At 37.9% G+C, this 25,576-nt stretch overlaps 1 protein-coding gene across 1 annotated transcript in view; it reads left to right on the top strand.

Moving 5' to 3' along the window:
- Positions 1 to 25,576, top strand: part of lars2 (leucyl-tRNA synthetase 2, mitochondrial) — a 109,208-nt gene that overhangs the window by 23,086 nt on the left and 60,546 nt on the right. Inside the window, exons 4-7 of the mRNA XM_007239512.4 lie at positions 10,882 to 10,973; positions 12,451 to 12,511; positions 14,775 to 14,864; positions 15,674 to 15,817. Coding sequence (XP_007239574.3) covers positions 10,882 to 10,973; positions 12,451 to 12,511; positions 14,775 to 14,864; positions 15,674 to 15,817 — 387 coding nt within the window. The remainder of the gene's footprint in view (positions 1 to 10,881; positions 10,974 to 12,450; positions 12,512 to 14,774; positions 14,865 to 15,673; positions 15,818 to 25,576) is intronic.

The following is a 25,576-nucleotide window of genomic DNA, read 5'->3' as shown; positions in this document are numbered from 1 at the left end:
ATCTTTCTTTTTCTCTAGATTTTCCCACTTCTTTCTTTTATTTTTTGTCTCACTCTTTCTCGAATTTTGTTCTCTCCCCCCTTTTATTTCATCTTTTTCTTTGTCTCTTACTAACTGTGCTCCCTGTATCACCTCATTTCCTCTCTTCTACTTTATTTACTATTTTTCTTTCTTTCTTTCTTTTCGGTTTGTGTGTTCTTTTTGAACCGCCACGAAGTGGGGGTCATGGTTTGGTTCATATCCCTATCTATCTCTCTCTTTCCCTCTCTTGCTGTTTTTCTCTCACTCGCTTGCTCTCTTTCTAGCCCCCCTTTCTCAGACATTATAATGAAATAAAAATGTATCTAGTCTGCCAGGCCTATTTCTTTATTCTATCTTTCAGTGCCTCACCCTTTTATTTGCTCACTTTTTTTACTCTCCCACTTTCTTTCTTTTCTTTCTTTATTTCTCTTACTTCTCATTATCACTGCCCCTTTTTTCTTATCTATCACTTACTTTATTCCTCTCTTTCCTTCCTCTATCTTTTTTGCTTAATTTCTCTGATTTTTTCTTTTTCTTTTACTCTCCTCCTCTCTGTTACCTCCTTTTATGTTTTTTCTCTATTTTTCGTTTGCACTCATTCTCTATATATTTTCCATTGTTTCTCTCTCTGTCTCTCTGTTATATATGGTCTGTTTTATTTTTTTTCTGTATCTTTTTCTGTATAAATTTGTTTATGGTGTTTATCTCCAGGCCGTTCGGCTCGTCTGTTCTCTCCGTGACGGATCTCTCTCAGTGTTTGGAGGGACGGGCAGCAGCTGCTGGGTGTTGTAAACACAGCGTTTAGTGTAGGTGATGATTTAATGGGCGCTGGTCGAGAGCTGGCACAGAGTCACAGAGGCAGGGGTGGCGGCGGCAGTGGCAGGAGCTCCGTGCTTCTGATTGAATTGGAACTGACAGTGTTCAGTCAGGGTCTCATATCCACTGAGGTTTAGAGTGGGGTGAGAACGGCTCTATCACCCTCACCGTCACAACACTGAGCAGCTACTGACACAGGGCTATCGCATCATAAACAAAATATTGTGATACTATTGTAGAGCCATCATTTTTAAAGCAGCATTACACAAAAATGAGTATTTCTTGCTTCTGGGCTTCTGAGCTCCTCAGAAACATCTGAACTGAAAGTGAAAGAAGCATGTGGACTGAGGCGGTAGAGTAATATTACAAGATTTTACATAAATGTGATTCAATCACTTAATCAACCTTTATTTTCACTCGGGAGTACTTTGAGGGTGATTTTAGAATTTACTCATTTACAATTCCGCAGAGCATTTACAGTTTAAAAGGGATTGAAGACATTTAATAAGAAATTTGAAATAATAAGGAACAAAATAATAAAACTTTTAAAATAAAAGAAATACTAATTTTAAATCAACATGTGTAAAAAGAAAAAAAAAATAGGAAATTATAAAAAGGCCATAAAAAAGGACACTTGAAAAGTAAAGAATTTAAATATAAAGTATAAAATGAAGAAAAAGATAATAATAATAATAATAATAATAATAATAATAAAAGTAAAGTAAAATATAAGAATGATAAGAAATAATAAGAAAATGAATAATAAACTAAGAACATACAAACAAACTAACTAGATAAATAAAAAAATAAATAAAATAAAAAAATAATAAAAATCATTTTAAAATAAAAATAATAAGAAAAAGATAAACTCATTAAAAAAACTAATATAAAATAAAACTTGAGTGAGTCTGATATGTACTGTTATTAATTGAGATCAGAGAAGAGATATAAACTGGCAAATGGCCAGAAAGTGATTTACAAATAAAATTAGCCAATGAGATTCTTCTTGTGCAGCTATTGAAGACCAACCAACTGTATCATATAGTGTTCAGCGATGAGTACCATACGGGTCGCCAATAATAAATCTCAGCAGAATGGTAGATTGAATCTGATGGTTTGAGTGCACTGGCGGACACTTTTTTATAAATTACATCACCATAGTCCTAGTGTGATTAGTCCGACTAGTTCGATTTATCGAAATCGGTCGAAATCATGTCATGTCTCGAGCCTCGAAGTCAAACAGATGATCGATGATCCCTCCCTCTAAGCTATGCAAGCATGCGCGCGCGCTACGCAAATGGCGCAGAACGTTACGCAAATGGCGCAACACACTGTAGCCGACGCCACTGACATTGTGACTGCTCAAAGAGCTGCCCTTTCTCCAGAGAATGTGGACATTCTCGTCTTCTTAAAGAAAAACTTAAAAATATAAAAATAACAGTTGTTTTGTCTAGCCTCAAATATGTTAATAGTTTTGGTACCTTAAGGAGCATCTTTCTGTCAGATAAAATTAATAATATATCTTTATTAAAGAAAAAAACTTGTCATTCTCAGGGACCGAGTCTTATTTTTCATGTTTAACCGTTATAGTAGGATAGAGTTCAGTTTGTTAAGGCTCTAATTGTTCTATTATTTTGTACATGACTGTTCCTGTATTTTTTATTATTTATTTTGTTATGTTGCACATTGCTGTTTTAATAGTGCACACTGCTGCTACCAAAAAAAGCCACTAGATGGCATTACGTATATATCTTAATTAAATTATTTAAATTTGACCATTAGTGCCTAATGTGGTGTATTACAGATCACTTGTATCACTTTGCATCACTTAATAAGATATTGTAAATTTGAGGTATCAAACCAATAACTGACCATAGACTAATCTAAAACTGGCATAGGCCTCTCTGCTGTAGAAAAAAGAAAAAAGAAAATCGAGAATCGAATCGAATCGTGACCCTAAAATCGGACATAAAATTGAATTGAGGATTTAGAAAATCGTGACACCCCTAGATTAATGTGAATATTGTTGTAGCACCATTCTCTTACCATTCTACACTATGTCTAAAAAATGTCAGCCATTGGCATCTCTCTCTACTGAGTATAGAAATGTTGTCACTCTTTAGGGGGGTGTTAAGACATTTTTAGAGAAACCTTTGTCTGGACAGTGCACTGTTTCCCACAGGATAATAAAGATCATGTGATTGACAGCTGTCTTGTCCCTTGGAAGATGTTCACCATGGCAATCAGAAACTCATTTTGCAGCTCTCGCACATTACATGTGCTAACGAGAAAATGATACTTGTTGAAACATGACAGCCTGTGTCTCTGATTCTAATTGAAGCTTTATTTCACGTTTAATCCAGTAGAAATCAGCTCTTAAGCTCCCTCGATCTCCGTTCATGCAGCAGATGGAGAGGTGCTGCTGGCATTGTTTTAGAGAGAAGCACACAAAGCTGTCTTCACAAAATCTCCTCTGTCCTTCACCTCAGAGCTCCTGCTTTTGTTATGCAAATATGTTATTGAAGGACAATGCTTTGTGCTTTGGTGTAAAGTTTTGCTAAAAATTGCCCACTAAAAAGTGACCATGCTCATAAAAGTGCCATTAAAATACCTCAGTTACTACAATAGTTAATTTTTAGACTATTGCTGTAAATAAAAAAACTATAGCTGAAAATAATACGGTTAGTAGGAATGCACCACAATTGAATGTTTTTGGCCTAAACCTAAGCACAGTGACTCATAAATATACCTCGGTAGTGCTACTCATCATATGTGTACCTCAACAGTGCTATTATAGTCATAAATATACCTCAGCATTGCTACTCTAGTCATAAACATACCTCAGCAGTGCTACTCTACTCATAAATGTTCCTGAGCAGTTTTGCTCTAGTCATAAGTGCACCTTAGCAGTGCTACTCTAGTCATCAACATACCTTAGCAGTGCTACTCTAGTCCTAAATGTACCATACTAGTGCTACTATAGTCATTATATACCTTAGCAGTACAAATTTAATCATAAATGTACCTCAGCTGTGTTACTCTACTCATAAATGTTCCTGAGCAGTGCTGTTCTAGTCAGGAATGTACCTCAACAGTGCTACTCTAGTCATAAATATACATCAGCAGTGCAACTCTGGTCATAAACATACCTTAGCAGTGCAAATTCAGTCATAAAGATACCTTAGCAGTGCAAATGTAACCATAAATGTACCTCAGCTGTGCTACTCTGGTCATAAATATACCTTAGCATTGCCAATTTTATCATAAATGTTCCTCAGCAGTGCTATTCCATTCATATATGTACCTCAGCAGTACTATTCGCTTTCTAAATATATATATATATATATTTTTGCTATTTTCGGACAAAGAATTTTGGTTGCCAAATATTCATTACTTCCCTAATTATTAGTAATTTATCAACTAAAAAGAGCAGTGTACCACAGCACACTACTTAATCTGAGAAACATTTTAAAGCAACTATGTTGGTACTGGATCCATCATCATATTTCTGAAATAACATATTGGAAAAGTAATATGTTCTTTTCTTGGTGCACCCAACCACCCGTGTAGCAGATCCACAATAAACTGCAAAACACTTGGAGTTCAGTGAGGTTAAGGTGTCCCAGACATGGCGAATCAATTTCCCAATTTAAATCCAATCAGACATGCCTTTGCTTGATGAAAAGAAGGATAAAGACAGACAATCTACAAAATAAACAGGTGCTGACAGTAGCTGGAGAAAGGGCAAGTAAATAAAAAATAACAGACCGTTTGTGAATGTTTGAGTATCACAACTGTGTGTTTGTGTGTGTGTGTGTGTGTGTGTGTGTGTGTGTGTGTGTGTGTGTGTGTGTGTGTGTGTGTGTGTGTGTGTGTGTGTGTGTGTGTGTGTGTGTGTGTGTGTGTGTGTGTGTGTGTGTGTGTGTGTGTGTGTGTGTGTGTGTGTGTGTGTGTGTAAGGATTTGTCACTAACATATTTTTACGCTCCAGTTCAGTTAATCAATGAATAAGTCAAGCTTTATTTAAACTCAATTACACAAGCCAATTGAAAGCAGTAAGATATCAAATCTAATTAAACAAATGCAATTAAACAATTTGTATCCTTAAATAAACTTTTAAAACCCCTTTACTTTCTAATCAAGCAAAACTGTTGGGTTATGCTTCTAATCAATTCTCTCAGCTCGTTTCCCTTCTTTATTATTCTATCAACTATCTGCAGTATACCAGTTCTAAAACAGATCAGGAGCTTGATGCAACCCCCACCATGCCTCACAGTTGGGACTGTTTTTGTGGTTGTAAGTTTACTGCAGTATTATTATTATTATTATTATTATTATTATTATTAGGTGTTTTATGACAAGAACTACTCAACTAAGTATAGAAAACATTCTTTAAGAAATGAAGGTCAGTCAATTTGAAAAACTTCAAGAACTTTTAAAGTGTCCTCAAGTTCAGCTGCAAAGATCGTTACGATGAATCTGCCTCTCATCAGGACCACCCTCAGAAAGAGAAGACCAAGAGAGAGAGTTATCAGCCTCTCTCCCAAAAGCAACTTATTACACAGATGATTCCTCAATGCTTGAGCAAGTAACAAACTAAATACTGCCTTATAATCCCTACACCAGATTATAAGGCGCACAGTCAGTAAACGTCTATTTCCATACATAAAGTGCACCGGATTATAAGGCGCTTTATGCAACACTAGTAAGAAACAGGGGTGTTGCCATGTTTTCCTTTTAATTCAGCTAAGCTAAGCCAAGCAAACAAAACTGTAATTCTAAAAACAAAAAAATATATATATTTTAAAGTCGAACGAGTGCTGGATGTTAATCTACACAGATTTCTCTCCTTTGGGTGAGTAAAGTATTTTCGTTTATTTACAGTAAGATTAGATTTAAGTAAGCCAGGGCGATATTACCTAGCGGCCCATCCTACGTAGCTTGTTTTAACACAGTAAACATGCACACTACAGAATGATATACTCACCTTTGCATGGCAAAAGAGCTAGCTCTTAGCAGTGCTAGCTGGGGCTAGCAGGCCACATGCCAATAATACTCACTTCTGAACGGCGAAAAAATAGCTCTTAGCGTAGTTAGCGGCTAATGCTAATGCTGCTGGAGAACTAAACTGAAACTCCTGTATGTTGCTACATTTTAGCGGAGCAGCTTTACACCTCTTTACATCCTGACTAATAAAACACAAAAGATACATAAGGTGCACCAGATTATAAGGCACATTTTTGGGAAAATTAAAGAATTTTAAGTGCAAAAAATATGGTACTTGCTCTGCTAATCATATTACAGCCTGGGCTGGATCTTAAAGAACAACTTGGAACGTACAGAGCCAGAAAGTCCATAATGTACGATGGAGCCAGTTCATTTAGTGCTTTAAAAGCCAGTAGCAGTACTTTACCTTTTAGAAATGAGACTTGGATCCAGTGTAATGATGGAAGAATTTGAATGTGGTTTTGAGTGCTGAAGTTAACAGACTCACTGCAGCGTATCCGTCATATTCCAGAAAAAAAGCGAGTTGCAGGAGTCAAATCGTGAAATAGCAGTTACATGTTCTAGGCTCATGAACACTAATACACGATTGATTCCTCAAATAAAAGGAGGCAGATCGAGCAACATTGGCATGGCATTCTTTAAAACTTAATTTACAATCTAAATATACACCCCAATTTTTTCACAACCACTAGCTTCTGTGAAGCTTAGTGTAGAGAATGTACAGTCACTGCTGAGACCAGTGCCTTGACCACCTACCTGTAAATTTCTCTTCTAATTATCGGTCTCACTTTTATTTGGATTATACATTGTAGCCCCTACAGTTGGTTTCACATGTTCAAACTATAGTATATTGTGTATATTTTGTTGATTCTGAACAATAGTGGGTTCAATATTCAAGTTTTAAAGGTTTTAAGGTCATACACGACACAACTAGCAATGCATAGTCTGATCAAATGTGGGATTAAAGGTGCAGCTACAAGGGGGTTCTCTAAGCAGTGCCAGAGAATACCCACCTTTGGTTCACTAAATATTTTTTTGAGAGTGAGAACGTTTTGTGTGTATATATATATATATATATATATATATATATAACATATGTAAGAGTATATATAAGAGTGACAGTTGGGTGGTGTGTGAGTACACATAATAATAACACAGCTCTGGAAAAAGTAAGAGGCCACCTAAAATTGTTGAGTTTCTTTGATTTTACCAAATTGAAAACCTCAGGAATGTAATCAAGAGGAAGATGGATGATCACAAGCCAACAAACCAAATTGAACTGCTTGATTTTGTGCACCAGGAGTGGCATAAAGTAATCCAAAAGTAGTGTGTAAGACTGATGGAGGAGAAAATGATGCCAAGATGCATGCAAACCAGGGTTATTCCACCAAATATTGATTTCCGAACTCCAAATACTTAATGAATATGATATGAACCTGTTTTCTTTGCATTATTTGAGGTTTGAAAGCTGTGCACCTTTTTTCTGCCATTTCTCATTTTCTGCATATATATATATATATATATATATATATATATACACCAGATGCAGACTTGCAAAGAAATACAGTGGGAGATAAATAGATAGAAAGATGCAGAGACCTTACCTCTCTGCTCACTTTTTACAGTAATAATATTCTATTTTTCTTTTCATATATGTAAAGTACATTATATTGTCAAACATATCCTCTTGCCTGCCTTGCTTTTGGTAATGTAAGGCTTAGATGCAGCTACTTGAAACTCTTGAGCTTATCTAAAAGCCACATAAAGTTTGGAGGTTTCTAGAGATCAACTCTGCAGGAAGATCATCACATTATTTAATGTTCCACTTTGTTATAATATCACAGTTCTCTGTAAAACTCAAGTGTAAGACTTAAGATCCTAGCTGGATTTCTATGAGCCTCTGATTTTTGGGGTATTTTGGTGTATTTCTGTGGTTTATTGGAGTGGGAAATTCTTTAGCATATGCTTGTAGACCTATTGCTGTATCCTAGTTTACGTCTGGTTAATGCTTCAACTTGATTCTGACACAGTTTCCTCCTTTGTTTCTCTACCAGCTCTCTGCAGTGTACCAGCTACAAAACAGCTCCAGAGCATGATGCTACCACCACCATGCTTTACAGTTGGGTGGGACAGTGTTTAAGTGGTTTTGGGCTTATTGCAGTATTTCTGGGGTATGCCTACAGTCCTTATCACAGTGTTGTTCTCAAAAGGTGTGGGCCCTTTAAAATTGGCTGAGACAGAGGCCGGTAGGTAATTGCATGCATGCTGCATTTAATTACCGCTAATGAACACTGATACTAATAAGCTTGTTATCTAAAGGTGCTGCGGTCGAAGTGCAGGAGTATTAATTATCATCAAAATCTCCAGGAAATGTTCCCTTTAAGTTCTTTACTAGAGCATATCATAGTGTGCATAGATTTGATTTATTTGTTCTTGCTTTCTACAGTTCATAGTTTTGTTACAGTGGAGTTTTAGCACCCTCTCGCCTTAATAGCATTCAGCGCTTTGCTTAACAAATGAGGTGCAGCCAGTTACCAAGGATACTGATTCTTCTTCGCTACAGTCACTGTCTCCCCCTCCCCATCTCTCTCTTTCTCTCTCTCACTCTCTCACCTCTCTCTCTCTCTCTCTCTCTCTCTCACTCCACCTCGCTCTGTTTTGTTCTTCTCACCTTTCTCAGCTTTCTGCTTTTTCCATCCTCTTCTATTCCTCCCTCTGTCTCTTTTTTCCTCTGTTCCTTCTTTCTCTTTCTTTATCAAGAATAAAAATAGGACTCTTCACTTCTATTGTCCACACGTTTTATTGTTTTAATAGTCAGAGAAGAAAGACAGCTGTTTAATGAACAGGATGAGAAGAATTGTGAGTAATAGATGTTTTTAAGTGGAATGAAGACAAAAAGAAGAAACACAGGGTGAATGCCAGACTAGAGAGAGGGCTATTGTCTCACCTCTCCAGTATAATCAATTCTGCGATAAGACCTTAATTATGTGACATCCCATTAGGGCCGAAACATCACGATTTATTAGAAAGGAGACTCTGTGTTTCAATAGCAATGGCCATTAAACACGGCTACACTGAGAATGATACTCAAGTCTATATAATAGCAAGTACTGTATGCCACATGCAACATGTATACAGGGGTTGAACAATGAAACTGAAACATCTGTCATTTTAGTGTGGGAGGTTTCATGGCCAAAATGGGACCAGCCTGGTGCTCAATCTTCATTAATTGCACATTGCACCAGTAAGAGCAGAGTGTGAAGGTTCAATTAGCAGGGTAAGAGCACAGTTTTACTCAAAATACTGCAATGCACACAACGTTATGGGTGACATACCAGAGTTCAAAAGAGGACAAATTGTCGGTGCACGTCTTGCTGGCGCATCTGTGACCAAGACAGCAAGTCTTTGTGATGTATCAAGAGCCACGGTATCCAGGGTAATGTCAGCATACCACCAAGAAGGACAAACCACATCCAACAGGATTAACTGTGGACGCAAGAGGAAGCTGTCTGAAAGGGATGTTCGGGTGCTAACCCGGATTGTATCCAAAAAACATAAAACCACGGCTGCCCAAATCACGGCAGAACTCAATGTGCACCTCAACTCTCCTGTTTCCACCAGAAATGTCTGTCGGGACAATAAATTATTGTGGTCTAAAACCAGGTGTTTCAGTTTCATTGCCCAACCCCTGTAGAACACTTAAAATCCTTTAATTTTCCCAAAAATTATCAGTGCGCCTTATAATCCGGTGCACCTTATGTCTAAATTTTACCAGTCAGGTTGTAAGGAGCAGTAAAGCCACTCTACTGAAGTACAGCATTATACAGGAGTTTCAGTAAAGTTTCTCCAGCATTAAGGCTGGAGCAGTATTACCATTAGCCGCTAACCGCACTAAGCACTAGCATTTTTTCACCATTCAGAGGTGAGTATTATCAGCCTGTAACCTGCTGCCAATCCTGGCTAGCACTCCTGGAGCAGCATTAGCAGTGTTAAAACCGCTGGCTAATAACGCCCTGGCTTACGAGAACACTCAGGGTTTCTCAGTTTAATGCTGTCACTCGTCATTTCCTCTAATGCTAATGCTGCCGCACCCAGCCTTAGTGAAATCTGGAAATCTAAGCTTATTGTTAGTAAACTGAATTGCTTTGCTCACCCAAATTAACAGTTTTCAGGAGAGTAATCTGTGTAGAAGGAAAACATGGCGACACCCCTGTTCCTTACTAGTGTTGCATAATGCACTTTACAATCCAGTGCACCTTATGTATGAAAATAGACCAGAAAATAGATATTCATTGATAGTGCTCCTTATAATCTGGACTTATTGTGTTTCATGCTGAATAGAAATGATCCAATATTAAGTGGAATTGAGTCTTTTTACGTTGACTTCCATTAAAAAATCATATAATGTAAGCATATAATGTAATCTGAGGGGGTTTTTTGAAACATGTTTTATTAGATTAACAAACATTTTAATGTCAAACAAAGATAACCTGCATAAATATAAAACCTAAAAAGCAGTTTTTAAATGATAATTTCATTTATTAAGGGAAAAAGGTATCCAAACCAACCATAAAGCCCCCTAAACCTAATAACTTGGTTGTGCCAACAAATGCAATCAAGCATCTTTCACATCTCTATGGAGAAATTTTGTTTTACTCTTCTTTGCAGAATTGTTTTAATTCAGACACATTGGAGGGTTTCCACACATAAACAGCATGTTTAAGATCATGCCACAGCATCTCAAGCAGACTTTATCTAGACCACTCCAAAACCTTCAAAACACTTGCTTGTGTGCTTAAGATCATTGTCCTGTTGCAGAAACCAAGTACTCCTGGGCTTAAGGTCACAAACTGATGGTTGGACATTCTTCTTTAGGGTTTTCTGGTAAAGAGCAGGATTCATGGTTCCATTAATTACAGCAATATTTACACAACAAATTAACAAATTATATTACTGCTCATCTCCTGTTAAGCTGTTCCAGTAAAGTTTGATGAAGATTTAACACGGTGTGTGTGTTTATACTTGTGTTTATTTGCAGGTGTTGAACCCAATGGGCTGGGATGCTTTTGGTCTTCCTGCTGAGAATGCTGCTATTGAGCGAGGTCTGGATCCTGAAGACTGGACTAAGAGGTAGATATACTGTGTATATACACACAAACCTGTAGTTTCTCTTCTCTTTTCCTCCTCTTGTTCCTTGTCCTGGATCTCTAAAGAGCACACAGGGAACATTGGTCTTTTGAGCAGTTGTATTTTAATCTACAGTCTGCTTGTAATATTTGTGTAGTTTTCTTGTACCGAAAATCCTAATTTTCTCATATTTTTATCCCTTTGAATTAAACAGGTGATTTTCTTTACAAGCCTGTGAGACTAATATATTAAATGAACTTCATTCTAATTGGTTCACACTTCAATTCTATTGTGGCCTGTTCAGAAGCCCTGCTGATGCTCTTGAGTAAGAACCTTCATTATCACTTTAGTGTGTTGGGATGGTTATTTTCAAACAAACATGTTCATGACATCATAACCCTGACAAATTCAGTATTGGCTGTTTTTACAGCTCTGTTCTCATATGTGAACTAAATTGCTTAGAAAAGCAACATTTGACAAAAAATACACTGTAAAATGCGATTTATTGTCTGATTATTGTATTTTTGCACTATAAAGCACACCAGATTTAAAGGTGCACTATCAATACATGTCTATTTTCTGGTCTATTTTCATACATAGCAGCAAGACCTGTAAAGCTAAGATAAGTTAAGCAAATAAAACTGTAATTCTTAAAAAAATTATTTTAAAGTCAAACGAGCGTTGGATGTTAATCTACACAGATTTCTCTTGAAAACTGTTTATTTGGGTGAATAAAGTGCTTCAGTTTATTTACAGTAAGCTAAGATTTCCAGATTTAGACTATAGCTGGGTGCAGCAGCATTGGCAGCTAACTGCTAGCGCTAGCCACAGTTTTACTCATCAAAGTTGCTTTTCATACATATTAGGCACACCCTAAAGGTTTCATTGAAACCAGTATATCTGACTCCATTGACTCCAATGTCAAATGCAGTCACGTCTTGTCATGTCTTGAATGTTTGTTTATGGATACTTGTTATGTTTGTCTGTGTGTGTGCTCACTTAATAGTGTTTGTTCATGCTTGTATTCCTCCATTTTGAGGTTCAAGGGGACACTGAGACCAGTATTACTTCTCATTTTTTATCTGTAATGATAATAAGAGTCTTCCGTGTCATCTGACCTTCTAAATCCTCGTATCTCTCTGTGACTGTCTCTCTCTCTCTCTCTCTCTCTCTCTCTCTCTCTCTTATTTTCTCTCTCTCTCTTTCTTACTTACCTCTTTTATTTTCTGCTCTCGAACTCTCTGGTGTGTATGGTTGTGATCAGTGTGCGAGAGCTCTGGGGTTTGAGGACTGATAAATGCAGACGCACACTCGCCAACCGTCAGGACCCATCCGCCTACACACACACACACACACACACACACACACACACACACACACACAAAACACACAGTCATTCTCTCGAAACATCTCTCTCTCCCTTTCTCTGTATGGGTGCTAATGTCTCTCTGTCTCTCTCTCTGCCCCTCTGTCTCTACAGTAACATCCAGTCCATGCGGGAGCAGCTCGACAGCCTGGGGCTGTGCTTTAATTGGGACCGGGTGAGTCTGGAGAGATGTGCCCTCTGTGTACATGTGTGTGTGTGGTGTGTGTCTCTAATGGCGTGGGTGGTCCTCATTTTGAGGGACCCTCCATAGCCTCGCTGGTACCACATAGTGCACACACGTGTGACTCCGCGTTTGTTTTAGTGAAGCCTGGTAAACTTGCATCATTCCATCACTCCAAATATTGAGCTCTAAGCTCAGAGTTAATGTGGCAGTGATGCTCTTCAAAGTGGCTGGTTACCATGTGAACAGACGGCTGCTATTCCCAGTAAGGGCAGTAAAAGTCCCGTTCTTCCTGTGGTAAAATCTCCCACTTCCAGTCATGCATTTCTGAAAATGTGTGTCCATGTTGGTCATATTCACACTGGCACAACATACGGATTGTGCCTGCCACCATCAGTCTGGCCCGTGAGGTTGTTTGACCTATAATGAATGATAATGAAAAAACTAAAAATTAAATTCTTCTCTGGGGAGCTTTTGTTTACATTTCTCTCCTGTCTCTCTGTTGCACTTGGCATGATTTTAGTTTCTGCCCGTTCCATTCGCGTTTTTCTGCTCATTCTTGGGCTCCCTATCTCCTTATAAGGGTGTTTTTTTTTACCAGCCGTGTATCAATTCACTAGTGGGTGCAGCGGTAGTGTATTTGGCCGCAACTCTGATGACATGATGAGCGGTGTGTGTATTTATTTATTTATTCCTTTTTTCTTGGATTTACCTGTTTTGGATTTAACTCTTCTGCAATTGGGTTCAACAACCCTATGGGCTGGAGAGCTACTAGTCTGTAGCCCTCCATCCCATCACACTTTTGTGGCCCGCCATGTAATGACTTGGAATTGCCAACCCCTGCTATAGTACATTAGGAACCTCTACAACTTAATGCAGAGACTCCTGACCTGTTGCATTACACATGCCATACACAATACTTATGTTACATGTTTACTGGCCAAATAGCAGCATATTACACAGTATTTTCCCCCTTACAGATTTCTATTATTTTAACATTTCTGTCCTACTTAGATTTTTCAGATGATCAAACCAACTTTAAAATCAGAAAAAGATAACTATAAAAATAACTTTTTAATTATGATTTCATTTATATGGGGGAAAAAAACTTTCCAAACCAACCTAGCCCTTTGTAAAAAAAAAAAAAATAATAATAATAATAATAATTACCGTACTGTGATTAATTACACTTTTTAGAAAGCTGAGTTCAATTTCAATTACCTGCTTCCCTGATTACTGCCAGACCTGTAGAATCAAGATATCACTTAAATAGAACCTGTTTGACAACATAAGGCGGATAAAAGATCTCAAAAAGCAACACATTATGTCCCGATCTGAAGAAATTCAAAAACAGATGAGAAAACAAAATTATTGATCATCTGTCAGTCTGGAAAAGGATACAAAGTCATTTCTAAGGCTTTGGGACCCCAGCGAACCACAGTGGGAGATATTTTTCACAAATAGACAAAACATGGAACACTGGTGAACCCTACCAGGAGTGCCCGGCCTACCAAAATTACTCCAAATCTATCACATAATTTCAGAAAAACGCAAAATACTGAAGGTAAAACATGGTGGTGGTAGTGTGATGGTCTGGAGCTGCTTTGCTGCTTTAGTGTCTGGATAACTTGCTGTAATAGATGAAACCAGGAATTCTGCTGTTTATCAGACAATCCTGAAGGAGAATATCCGGCCATCTGTTTGTGATTTTAAGCTCAGGTGTACTTGAGTCCTGCAGCAGGACAATGATATAAAGCACACAAACAAGTTTATCTCTGAATGACTTAAAAAAAAAAAAAAAAAAAAAACGGAAGGTTTTGGAGTGGCCTAGTCAAAGTCTAAAATACTGTGGCATGATCTTAAACGGGCTGTTTAACAGAGTGGCTTTAATGCTTTCAAAATTACATTTACAAGGTAAAAAGATCATAAAAAGAAAGAAAAGACATTGAAGAAGGAGAGATGTGTTCAAACATTTGACTGGAATTCAACTGTATTGATATACAGTAAATGTGTGTTTCTTACTTAGAGACTTAGAGCAGTTAGAGACTTTGATTGCAAAAAGTAGAATATTATAAAGTGTGTGAACAAACTACTGCTGATTAATTGACTAATTGGTATATTTTAATCATTTAATTTTTAAATCAGGCAATTAAATTCAATTAGATATATTTGTCATTGTTATCCCTTTTCATTGTTATTTAATCTCTTTAATAATAAATTGCCTTTTGTTTTCTCTTTTATTCAAATCTTTTTATAGGAAATCACAACTTGCCTGCCTGACTATTACAAGTGGACTCAGTACTTGTTTGTGAAGCTTTATGAGGCTGGCCTGGCCTATCAGAAAGAGGTATGGCATCCTTATTCTGCTGATTGATTGGGATCAGAAAGTCTAATAATTAACCCTCCTATAACCTTTAAGTTTTAAAACACCCTTTATCCTCCGAATCAATATAATCCCAGCAGTTTAAACATCCAGAAAATTATTCAAATTAAATTTAAATAAATGTTAGCAAAGTTTATTTGCCAGTTACTTTATGTTTATTTGATGAATTATAAGTTGTTCTGGCATTATTATAATGTTATATTAGTATTATATAGGTATTGTGTTGTGACGTTAGGGCCTAAAGTAATGGCAAGTTTAAAGAAAAGATTATACATTAAAGATTATACTGAATGTCATAGTGATCTCAACTTTATTGCCATTCAAATGTGTGTTAATGCATATATGTTTTATGCATATAAAACAACCTTAATAAACCAGACGTTGAAACTGAAACATTTGAAACATTTTATTTTGCATGTATTATCTTCATCAAATTAATTAAAGACAATAATATGAATCACAAATTCCATCACAAATTGAATCACAATTTTTTCAGAGACTTTAAACATTGAATGGGATCAAATGGACCCTAAAGATAATAGGAGGGTTAATATTAGGAAGGGACTGGTGTTTCTGTTTATACAGGTGTTTATACAAATGAGGCACCATGTGTCCTATTCTCAGAATGGATACTCCATAGTTATCTGTGGTGCACATTATGTAATGTTTAAGTAACTTTTAATAAAAGTCAGGGAATGTAGTAATGGTCTTCTCACTGAGCTTAAATCTCATTTGTTGGATTTAAGAGTCAGTCTCTATGTGTCCATTAACAGGCGATGGTGAACTGGGATCCCATAGACCAGACTGTCCTGGCTGATGAGCAGGTGGATGAAAACGGTTGCTCCTGGAGGTCTGGTGCTCCTGTGGAGCAGAAGCTTCTCAGGCAGTGGTTCATAAAAACCACCAACTACGCCAAGGTGAGTTACTACTACTCGTGTCAGGCTCAGGTTTTTTTGCATTTGATACGTTTTTTCATGTTGTAGCCCTATTCCGAAAGAATTAGATTTAGGAGTTGTGGTAATGTCATTGTACTACAGCATTAGAAAAGTTCTGAGATGGGAGTGGCTACTTGATTTATACACTGTTTTCACCTCCAAAAAAGTAAACCGTGTATAGTAATAATACTGATGTTGGAGCCATTGTCAATAATAATGACTGTCAGGGCACATTGTGATTTACTAAGAAAACTTTGGTATAAATGACAAACTAGCACTAGAGTATAAAAACGTAGTGTCTTGTGTACGACATACAGCTCTGAAAATAAATAAGAGACCACTTAAAAAAAATTGAGTTTCTTTGATTTTTCCAAATTGAAAACCTCTGGAATATAATCAACAGAAAGATGGATGATCACAAGCCATCAAACCAAGCTGACCTGCTTGAATTTGTGCACCAGGAGTGGCATAAAGTTATCCAAAAGCAGTGTGTAAGACTGGCGGAGGAGAACATGCCAAGATGCATGTAAACCGTAATTACAAACCAGGGTTATTCCACCAAATATTGATTTCACAATGAACAATGTTCATTTTACTCAAACATATACCTATAAATAGCAAAATCAGAGAAACTGATTCAGAAACTGAAGTGGTCTCTTAATTTGTTCCAGAGCTGTATATACTTTTAATGTTGTTAAAATAGTGGCATATGGTATTTTTTCTTAAATTGTATTTAGAATGCCAAAACATCGGCCAACTAATAAGTACTTTTGCATGCCTTATTCCCCCCTGTGATGTTAATGCTAATTTCCATGTTTGAATGTGAATCCCAGTGTTGGCACTTTCCCTTAACAACGTTCACAGAACACTTTAAGGGTCTTGAAGTACTTGTCTTAGCCCAGAGTGAATCAGTTAAATCAGGAGGCTACAGCTCTTCATCATGAAATAGCTTCTTATTCCACTTACCTTATTCCATCTATGGTATTAAGTGACCATGTGGCTCTTCTATACTGGATGCTTAGTACACTGAAAGGCACTGTTTCTCCTCAGAATGCTCTGGGGAACAGAATAGGTGGAACTGAATGCAAATTTGTCTTTGCTTTTAAAAGTGCAATCAAGCCAATTCATTTAAAATTCTACATGATCTGCCCAAGCTTGATATTAAATGTATGACTTTTTCTTTTGCCAAGCTTCTGCCAGAGAAATCTGTCAGACAAAAAGCTACTTGTTTCTTTTTGTAGAGACAAGAACATTACCATACTCTCATTAAATCCAATAGCTAAGCTTGAAAGTAAGTAAGAATAACAGCAGAATAATGTGAAGAACTGACAGAAGGTTTTCATTGTCACAAACGTATTTGATTACAGTACCATTCAGATGTTTGTTCACACATTAAGTTCAGTTGTTTTTCATTATTTTAAAATGTTATGCGTTGTGGATATTTAATATACTAATACAAAAGTCATTTAAGCTATGAAGAAACACATATGGAATTATTTATTTTGATTTAATTATTTAGTGAACAAAAAGTGAAACCAACCAGAATATAATTTTTTATATTTTATATTCTTCAAAGTAGCACCTCTTACATGACAGCTTTGCACATATTGGCTGGATTTTCTCAGTCAGCTCTCAGGTAACAGCTGTGCTGAACTTGTTAAGAGTTAATTACTTTAATTTTAATCTTGTCCTCTTAATGTGTTTTAGAGCATCAGTTGTAAAGTTGTGAAGAGGTAGAGTTGGTTGGTATACAGTGAATAGCTCTATTTGAGTAATGTTCTAATCTATATTATGGCAAGAACTTCTCAACTAAGTAAAGAAAAAATGAATGACTTTAAGAAATTATGGTCAGTCAATCTGAAACAACTTTTCAAGAACTTTGAAAGTATCCTCAAGTGCAGTAGCAGACATCATCAAAATTGTCATGTTGAAACTGACTCTCATCGGGACCACCCCAAGAAAGGAAGACCAAGAGTTTAATGTAAAATGTCTGGTATTTATGGACGGATGTGTGGGCACTATGTGGAGGATAACCACCTAGCATGATTTTGACTAGGCCACTCCAGAGTCTTCACTTTGTTTTTCTTTAGCCATTCAGAGGAGGACTTTCTGGTGTGTTTTGGATCATTGTCCTGCTGCAGAGCTCAAGTGTATTTCAGCTCAAGCTTTTACATAAGTGTGTAACACATTATAAAGCCTTATATACAGTCATTACTGTTAAGTGAGGCATTATAGTGAGGCACAATAAAATTTAAAATAGCATATGAAAATTCACTTCACTTAATGTCTGTAATGACTGTATATAAGGCTTCATAATGTGTTACGCACTTAGTAGCTTAATTAGCTTAATTTGAGAAATCATAGCTGCATATTATAATGCAGAATACCAAAATTTACCAAATCTGTGTTATAGTGCATTACAACACTACATTGTACAATGTTCTAATGAACTGATATTATAAGGCATATTAAGCCCTTTTTTATAAACCCTTATACTTGTAGTTTATAATGTGTAATGAATGTCGCTTTAATACTTATTAAGTATTTATTATACAGACTTACTACAGTCATTATAAGGTATTATGCATGTCATATAATACATTATAAATGCATTTACAACACATGAATACAGGGTTCATTGGATGTTTCTTATCCAACATGAAGCCTTGTTGTGTAATGCTTAAATAGAAATAGAAAGATTTAGGTATATGTAATATCAGGCAGAAAATGACTTTAAAAGACTTTAAATTATGTTAAATTGCTATATTATACAAAATATGCTACTGTATAAGTAATATATGTCCTTTATACACAGAGCACAATTACACTCAGTACAGTCTGACTGTATCCCATCTGTTGATGCCCAATTTATCAGCCTCCTCCACCCCATTAACCAGTGGAAAAAACAGACAAATTGACCATTATAGGATCTAAAAATTGTTGAAGTGGTAAACCATGCTGGTACGAGTGTATAATGTGTAACGGTGATGCTGGTCTCCACCAGGTGCTTCTGTACAGGAAGTGTAGCTGATAAAATGGCCAGTGTGTGTGTGTGAAAGGATATAAGGTAGGAGCACTTCATGTACTGGGTGCTTAGAGCTCAGTGTTCTCTGAGTCACTAAATGAAACAGCAGCGTTCGGAACAACTGAATTACACATTATACTCTTAAATCAATCCCCGATCCTAAAGGTAGAGAGGCAGAGCGGTGTGACCTGCCTAATGCCAATCAGCTGAAGCTCCGGCAGACTGCGCTCGTTCTCCTAATCACAGAGCGCTGGACCTCATGCAGGCCGGCCCTCGTCCCGGCAGCACTGCCCGCTTAGGCCTGATTGTTGAGGGCTTGCTGTGCCATCCATGCTGTGCCCAACTGAAATAACCCTGTTACTGCCAGCTCCAGCTCTGACCGTCTGAAGGGGCCAGGACAGCTGTCTGATTTGGGCTGATTGTGCCTCTTGATTGCAAATGGTGGAGTTGTTGCAGATCGATAGAGTAGTTCCCAGATGGCTTTTGAGCACTGTGGCAACTCTAATGGTGTAAAAAAGAGAATCAGCTTAAAGTGCAGCTTAGTCAAGTTTGTCAAGTAAGTGTAATATTTTAACAGTAAGAGTACTTTTAAAGCGTCAGAGGTGTCCAGTATCTCTAGTAGCTCTATCCCCCACCCCCTTCTGCCCCCAGCACACACTCACTTACCCTGCGTTCACACTGGAAAGCGACAGGCGACCATTCATTTCCTATGGCAGGGCGCGATTTGTCGCCGCGACACGCGAGAGGCGACAAGCGACAAAGCGACAAGCGACACGGAGATGAATTTTTCTCAACTTTATGCAAATGAGTTATGACGCGGTGAAGCGACATTCTAACCCGATTGGCTCCTAGCTTTTCTTTGGACCAATCACAAACAAGGCGGTTTGACGTCCTCAAGCTCCTGCTCTCTGAATTTCTAGTTTCTTTCCCGGTTCTTTCTGTTGAACGGGGTGGACCCACATCAGTCTGTGGGAACGGCTGCGTTTCCAGCGCAGTTAAATCACAGAAACGCACAAGAGTCCAGCAAGTTTGGGAGTTATAGCTGGAGAATAAAGTGGCCAAGTGATTCCTTTTTTGTGCCTTTTTTCTTGTCGGAGGCTGGACCATGATAAACGCGGGCGTTGAGCTTGACACGCCCACAAGCGACAAACGCTGGGCGACACAAGCGACTCGTCGCGTTCCAGTGTGAACGCAGGGTTAGCATCCTAGTTTTTTTTTTTATACATCTATATTTGCACTTCTGTTTATGCTTGAGTCATTCCTTCTTAAATCCCCCTTTTTGCACTATTAACTTAAAGGAGAACTCCAGTGTAAAAGGGACTTTTGCTGTAGTAAAACAAGATAAGAAGTACATACCTTTGATGAATAGCACACCTCCGTTCTCCCACAGCGTTCCGTGATCCAGAAATTTTAACAGTTTGTCCTGATAAATCGCTTTTTACACCATTATCCAGTCTCAAAGTTGCTCAACACCTCCTTGCTAGCACAAGAAAATTAGGCAAAAAAAAAAAAAACACTGTTTACATCCCTTAACGTTAGCTTCAGCTCCGAGTGCCACAGATTTTACTGAAGATGGCTAACGGCTAACTGGCGATGCTAACTGTATTCCCGAGCTAAATGAATCACTGTTTTAAACAACAGATGAATATTTTTGTTCTGGTTAGTTTTTGTAGATCCTGTGGTTTTATAGAATATGTGGATTATGACTATAGTTTACTCCAGTCTGTAGTTAATACCTTTACAACACCAGAATGCACTGTCTGTCCAATGATAGCTAGGCTAAGAGATTGATGGTGTTAATGGAGATGGCTAACGACTAACTAGCGATGCTAACTGTGTTCCCGAGCTAAATGAATCACTGTTTTTAACAACAGATGGATATTTTTGTGCTGGTTAGTGTTTGTAGATCCTCTGGTTTTATAGGATATGTGGATTATGACTTTAGTTTACTCTAGTCTGTAGTTAATACCTTTACAACACTGGAATGCAGCTGTCTGTCCAATACTAGCTAGGCTAGCAGACTGCTGGTGTTAATAGAAAGGGCTAACGGCTAACTGACCATGTGAACTGTGTTCCCGAACTAAATTTATCACTGTTTTAAACAACAGATGGATTTTTTTGTGCTGTTTATGTGTTTGTAGATCCTGTAGTTTTATAGTATATGTGGATTATGACTATAGTTTACTCCAGTCTGTAGTTAAATACCTTTGCAACGCCACAACAGCTGTCTGTCCAATGCTAGCTAGGCTAACAGATTGATGGTGTTAATGGAGATGGCTAACGGCTAACTGGCCATTCTAACTGAATTTCCGAACTAAATTAATCACTGTTAATTAAGCCCTTCACTCACTCTGATAAAACAACTTGAACTTTGTACTATTTTTTCTTACATTTTCACCCATTTATCTGATGCTGTGGTTGAGCTGTGGTTGGGTGTGAGGGCTAATGGAAAAGTCAGCTTTTGAACAGGTGTTACAGCCTGACTCATCCTCATTACAGCCCTCTGATGCTGTTTGTTAGACAATCCTCCTTTCTGCTGCTTCCATTGTTTTCTAGACAAGCGTGTGTGTGTGTGTGTGTGTGAGAGAGAGAGAGAGAGAGAGAGAGAGAGAGAGAGAGAGAGAGAGAGAGAGAGAGAGAGAGAGAGAGAGAGAGAGAGAGAGAGAGAGAGAGAGAGAGAGAGAGAGAGAGAGAGAGAGAAAGAGAGAGAAAGAGAGAGAAAGAGAGAGAGAGAGAGAGAGAGAGAGAGAGAGAGTGTGAAAGAGATAGCACAAGTAGTGTGTGGTTGTTTTTCTCTGACTGTTTTCTCACTGTCAGATGTTTGAGATGACAAGGTAGGCCAGTGTGTTCTTGTAATTCACAGAAGCTCTCATTTGCACAGTGTTAGACGTGTGTGTGTGTTTGTACAGTTATGAACAGAAGGATGAAGATAACTGGGGAATATTATTGCTTACATAATAGGCCAAACTGAACTCCCATTCTATCATGTTTGTTTTGCATATACTGTATGTATTTACCGTGGCATAAAAATGATTTGCCCCCTTACAGATTTCTTTTGTTTTTACATTATTGTCATACTTAAGTTTTTAAATTATCAAACAAACTTTAATATTAGACAAATATAACCTGAGTAAATATAAAAAGCACTTTTTAAATTATGGTTTCATTTATTAACAGGAACAAAAACTATCAAACCAATCTAACCCCCCCCCCCCCCCCCCATCTAACCCCCCCCCCCCATAAATGAACTGTGATTAATCACACTTTTCAGTTCAGTTTACCGTCTTAACCACAACCAGGCCTAATGACACATTATGCTTAGATTTAAAGAAATGTAAAAACAGACAAGAAAACAAAGTCATTGACATCTGTCAATTGAAAAGGTTAAGAAGTCATTTTTTTAATCTTTGGGACTGCAGTGAACCACAGTGAGAGCTATTATTCATAAATGGAGATAACATGCAACACTGGTGAACCTTCCCAGTAGTAAACGGCCAACCGAAATTACTCCAAAAGGGCATGGACAACTCATCCAGGAGGTCACAAAAGAACCCAGAACAACATCTAAAGAACTGCAGGTCTCACTTGCCTCAGTTAAGGTCAGTGTTAATAATAATAAAAAAAAAGAGACTGGGTGAAAATGGTCTCCATGGGAGAATTTCAAGCCAAAAAATACTGCTGACCAAAAAAAACACAACTTGATGATTCCCAAGACTTTGGGTATCTTTGGACTGACGTGACAAAAATGTAACTTTTTGAAAAGTGTTTTTATTTTCAGAAAAAGAACTTCATACTGAATGTAAAACATGGTGGTGGTAGTGTGATGGTCTGGAGCTGCTTTGCTGCTTCAGGATCTGGAGAACTTTCTGTAATAGGGTAGAACAACCAAGTTATTAGGTTTGGGAGCAAACACTTTTTCACACAGGGCCAGATTAATTTGGATATTTTGTTTCTTTTAATAATAAAAATTGTAATTTAAAAATAGCTGTTTTCTATATTTACTAAGGTTATCTTTGTCTGATATTAACGTTTGTTTGATAATCAGAAAAATATGAGTATGACAAAAAGTAAAAACAAAGCACATGCATCTGAGAGAATGTAGACATGATTTCTTGCCAAGTTGCTTGTCTGTTTCTATGGAAAGTTTAAGCCAGATGCTGCCAGTCATGATCTTTACCACCCACTGCACTGTCTACTGTGGGTGCTAATGCCTATTATGACGTATTATGGTCACACAACTTCAGGAATGGAATGTTCAATCCATCTGACCACTCAGTATCAGGCCTCGCTTGAATTTAGTCACAGAGCCTTGCCATGAACACACTGACCAGAGTTTAGTCTCTTAACACGATAATACCTCATAGGGAGGTGAAACCAAACGCAGTAAGCTTAAGATGTTTGGTGATCAACACACAACTTTTTTGTTATTGGATGAAGATTCATTCTGGGGGTTCTATAGTCCTCTAGCCAACCCTTGGACTTAGGCAGGCTCCAATAAGTTTGTATACATCCACTCCAGAGGGTGTTATTCTATTGGCAGTACTTCTTTACAGGTACTATCATAGCTTTTCACATAGCATAGCATTTTCACATCTTTTACAGCAAATACTGTATGTATTCAGATATACATTGGCACCTTTTCTCATGGTTTTATGGTTTTATGGCTTTATTGTGAGTTTTCTGGTCTATAGAATCAGTGGATTAGCCGTGCCCTCTATCTCCGAAACACAAGCCTACAGCTGCAGTCATGCTCAGTCTCTCAGTCTATAAAGAGATGTATTCTCCTCTTTAAATGTCATTATATAATGCACATTCTCTCTCCCTCTCCCTTCTCTCAGCACATCACTCATCCTCTTCACTCATCTCCTGGAAATAATGTGTGCAGATTCTCCTCCGTCTGACACATCCAGATAAACTCCTTTGTCTTTGCTGCAGTCCTAATTTTGCTCAGATTGTCAGCTTAGTGGTTAAAAGCTTTATGTTACTATAGGCACATATTAAAGGTGCAATAGAATGCTTTTATTTAGTATTTTAGGACAGGAGACAAAAATATTAAACTGTATTTTTCCCCACTATAAGGGGCACTTACAATCCTTTAATTTTCTCAAAAATTGTCAGTGCACCTGTCAGGTTATAAGGAGCAGTAAAGCCACTCTGATGAAGTACAGCTTTATACAGGAGTTTCAGTTTTCATTTAAGTTCACCAGCACCAAGGCTGGAGCAGTATTAGCATTAGCCGCTAACCGTGCTAAGCGCTAGCTCCTTCACTGTTCAGAGGTGAGTATGATCAGCCTGTAGCCTTCTGCTAACCCCGGCTAGCACTGCTGGAGCTAGCTTTGTTAGCATTAGCTGCGAACTTTGCTAAGCGCTAGCTCTTTCGCCATTCAGAGGGAGTATTTTGGACGGTGGCCTACGCGTTTACCATGTTAAAACAAGCTACCAGAGACAAACCACTAGCTAATATCACCCTGGCTTATCAAAACACTCAGGGTCCTCAGTGTAGAGCTGTCAGGCGGTTGTAGCTAGCATTTAGCAGCTATTGCCAGTGTTGCTGCACCCAGCTATAGTGGAATTGTGGAAATCTAAGCTTACTGAATCTTAATTTACTCACCCAAATAAACAGTTTTCAGTAGAAAAATCTGTGTAGATTAATATCCAGCACTCGTTTGACTTATATTGAATTATAGTTTTGATTACTTATCTTTAATAAGCTTGGTTCCCCCACACTTTCCTTTACACGCACAAATTTCCAAAATTCCCTGCAGGATTAATAAAGTATCAATCCATCCATCCATCCATCCATCCATCTGGTTGGTGTAGTGCAGTGGATAACACCACCGCCTGCCAGTGAGCGACCATGTAGGAGACTGGGGTTCAATTCCTGGTCTGTGTGACTATGCTGTGCTACACCAATAAGAGTCCTTGGGCAAGACTCCTAACACGACATTAACTACACTACATTAGTAATATAAATAACCTTATTAGTCACTATGGATAAGAGCATCAGCGTAAATGCTATAAATGTACAATGTGAAAAGTGCTATTCAGATTAATTTGATTTGATTTGATCTGTGTCTTCAAGCCAAGAAGACTAATCTTCAGATTGTTACAGCAGTATGTGGACGAGCATTGTCCCGTTGGAATAGTGCACCAGAGTCTGTGTTCACAAAAGCTACAGCTCCTGGTTGCAGAATCTTTTTAATGTAACTGTCAAAGTGCCTGTAAGGCAGCGCAAGGATGATCTGGCTTACATAATTGCACCTCCACCATGACACTTGGCTGTTTGGACGTGTGACATGTGACGTGATGGGTGACAAAACTTACATCTTGCTGCTGACCACAGTGCCTCCACACACTGATTCGTTGTGTGACAAGTCACTCAAAATGACCTGCTGCCACCCTCTGACAGTCTGATTTGACACCATTGCAGTCGTTGGTGACACTGACTAGGCAGTAAGGGCAGTTGTCACAATGGTGTTGACACTAACGGGAGAACTCGTGAAGGGCATCACTGATCGCTTAATGTTCACAGTCATTGAACACTGTTGGGTTTGACTATCTGTTGGTTCTTCCTCTCTGTGGGTTGGGTAGTTCTCCCAGATAATTTATGTCATGTCACTTCAATACGTGCTGCCTTCTATCCTCTGCTGCCAAAAGAGTGGTATGATAATATAAGCATGGCCAGTATGGCATCTCTCTTCCCATAGCCCTATGAT

This window comes from Astyanax mexicanus, chromosome 6 (assembly GCF_023375975.1).
Source record: "Astyanax mexicanus isolate ESR-SI-001 chromosome 6, AstMex3_surface, whole genome shotgun sequence".
In the NCBI taxonomy this organism is placed as follows: domain Eukaryota; kingdom Metazoa; phylum Chordata; class Actinopteri; order Characiformes; family Acestrorhamphidae; genus Astyanax; species Astyanax mexicanus.
This window is presented reverse-complemented; position numbering and strand designations above follow the sequence as displayed.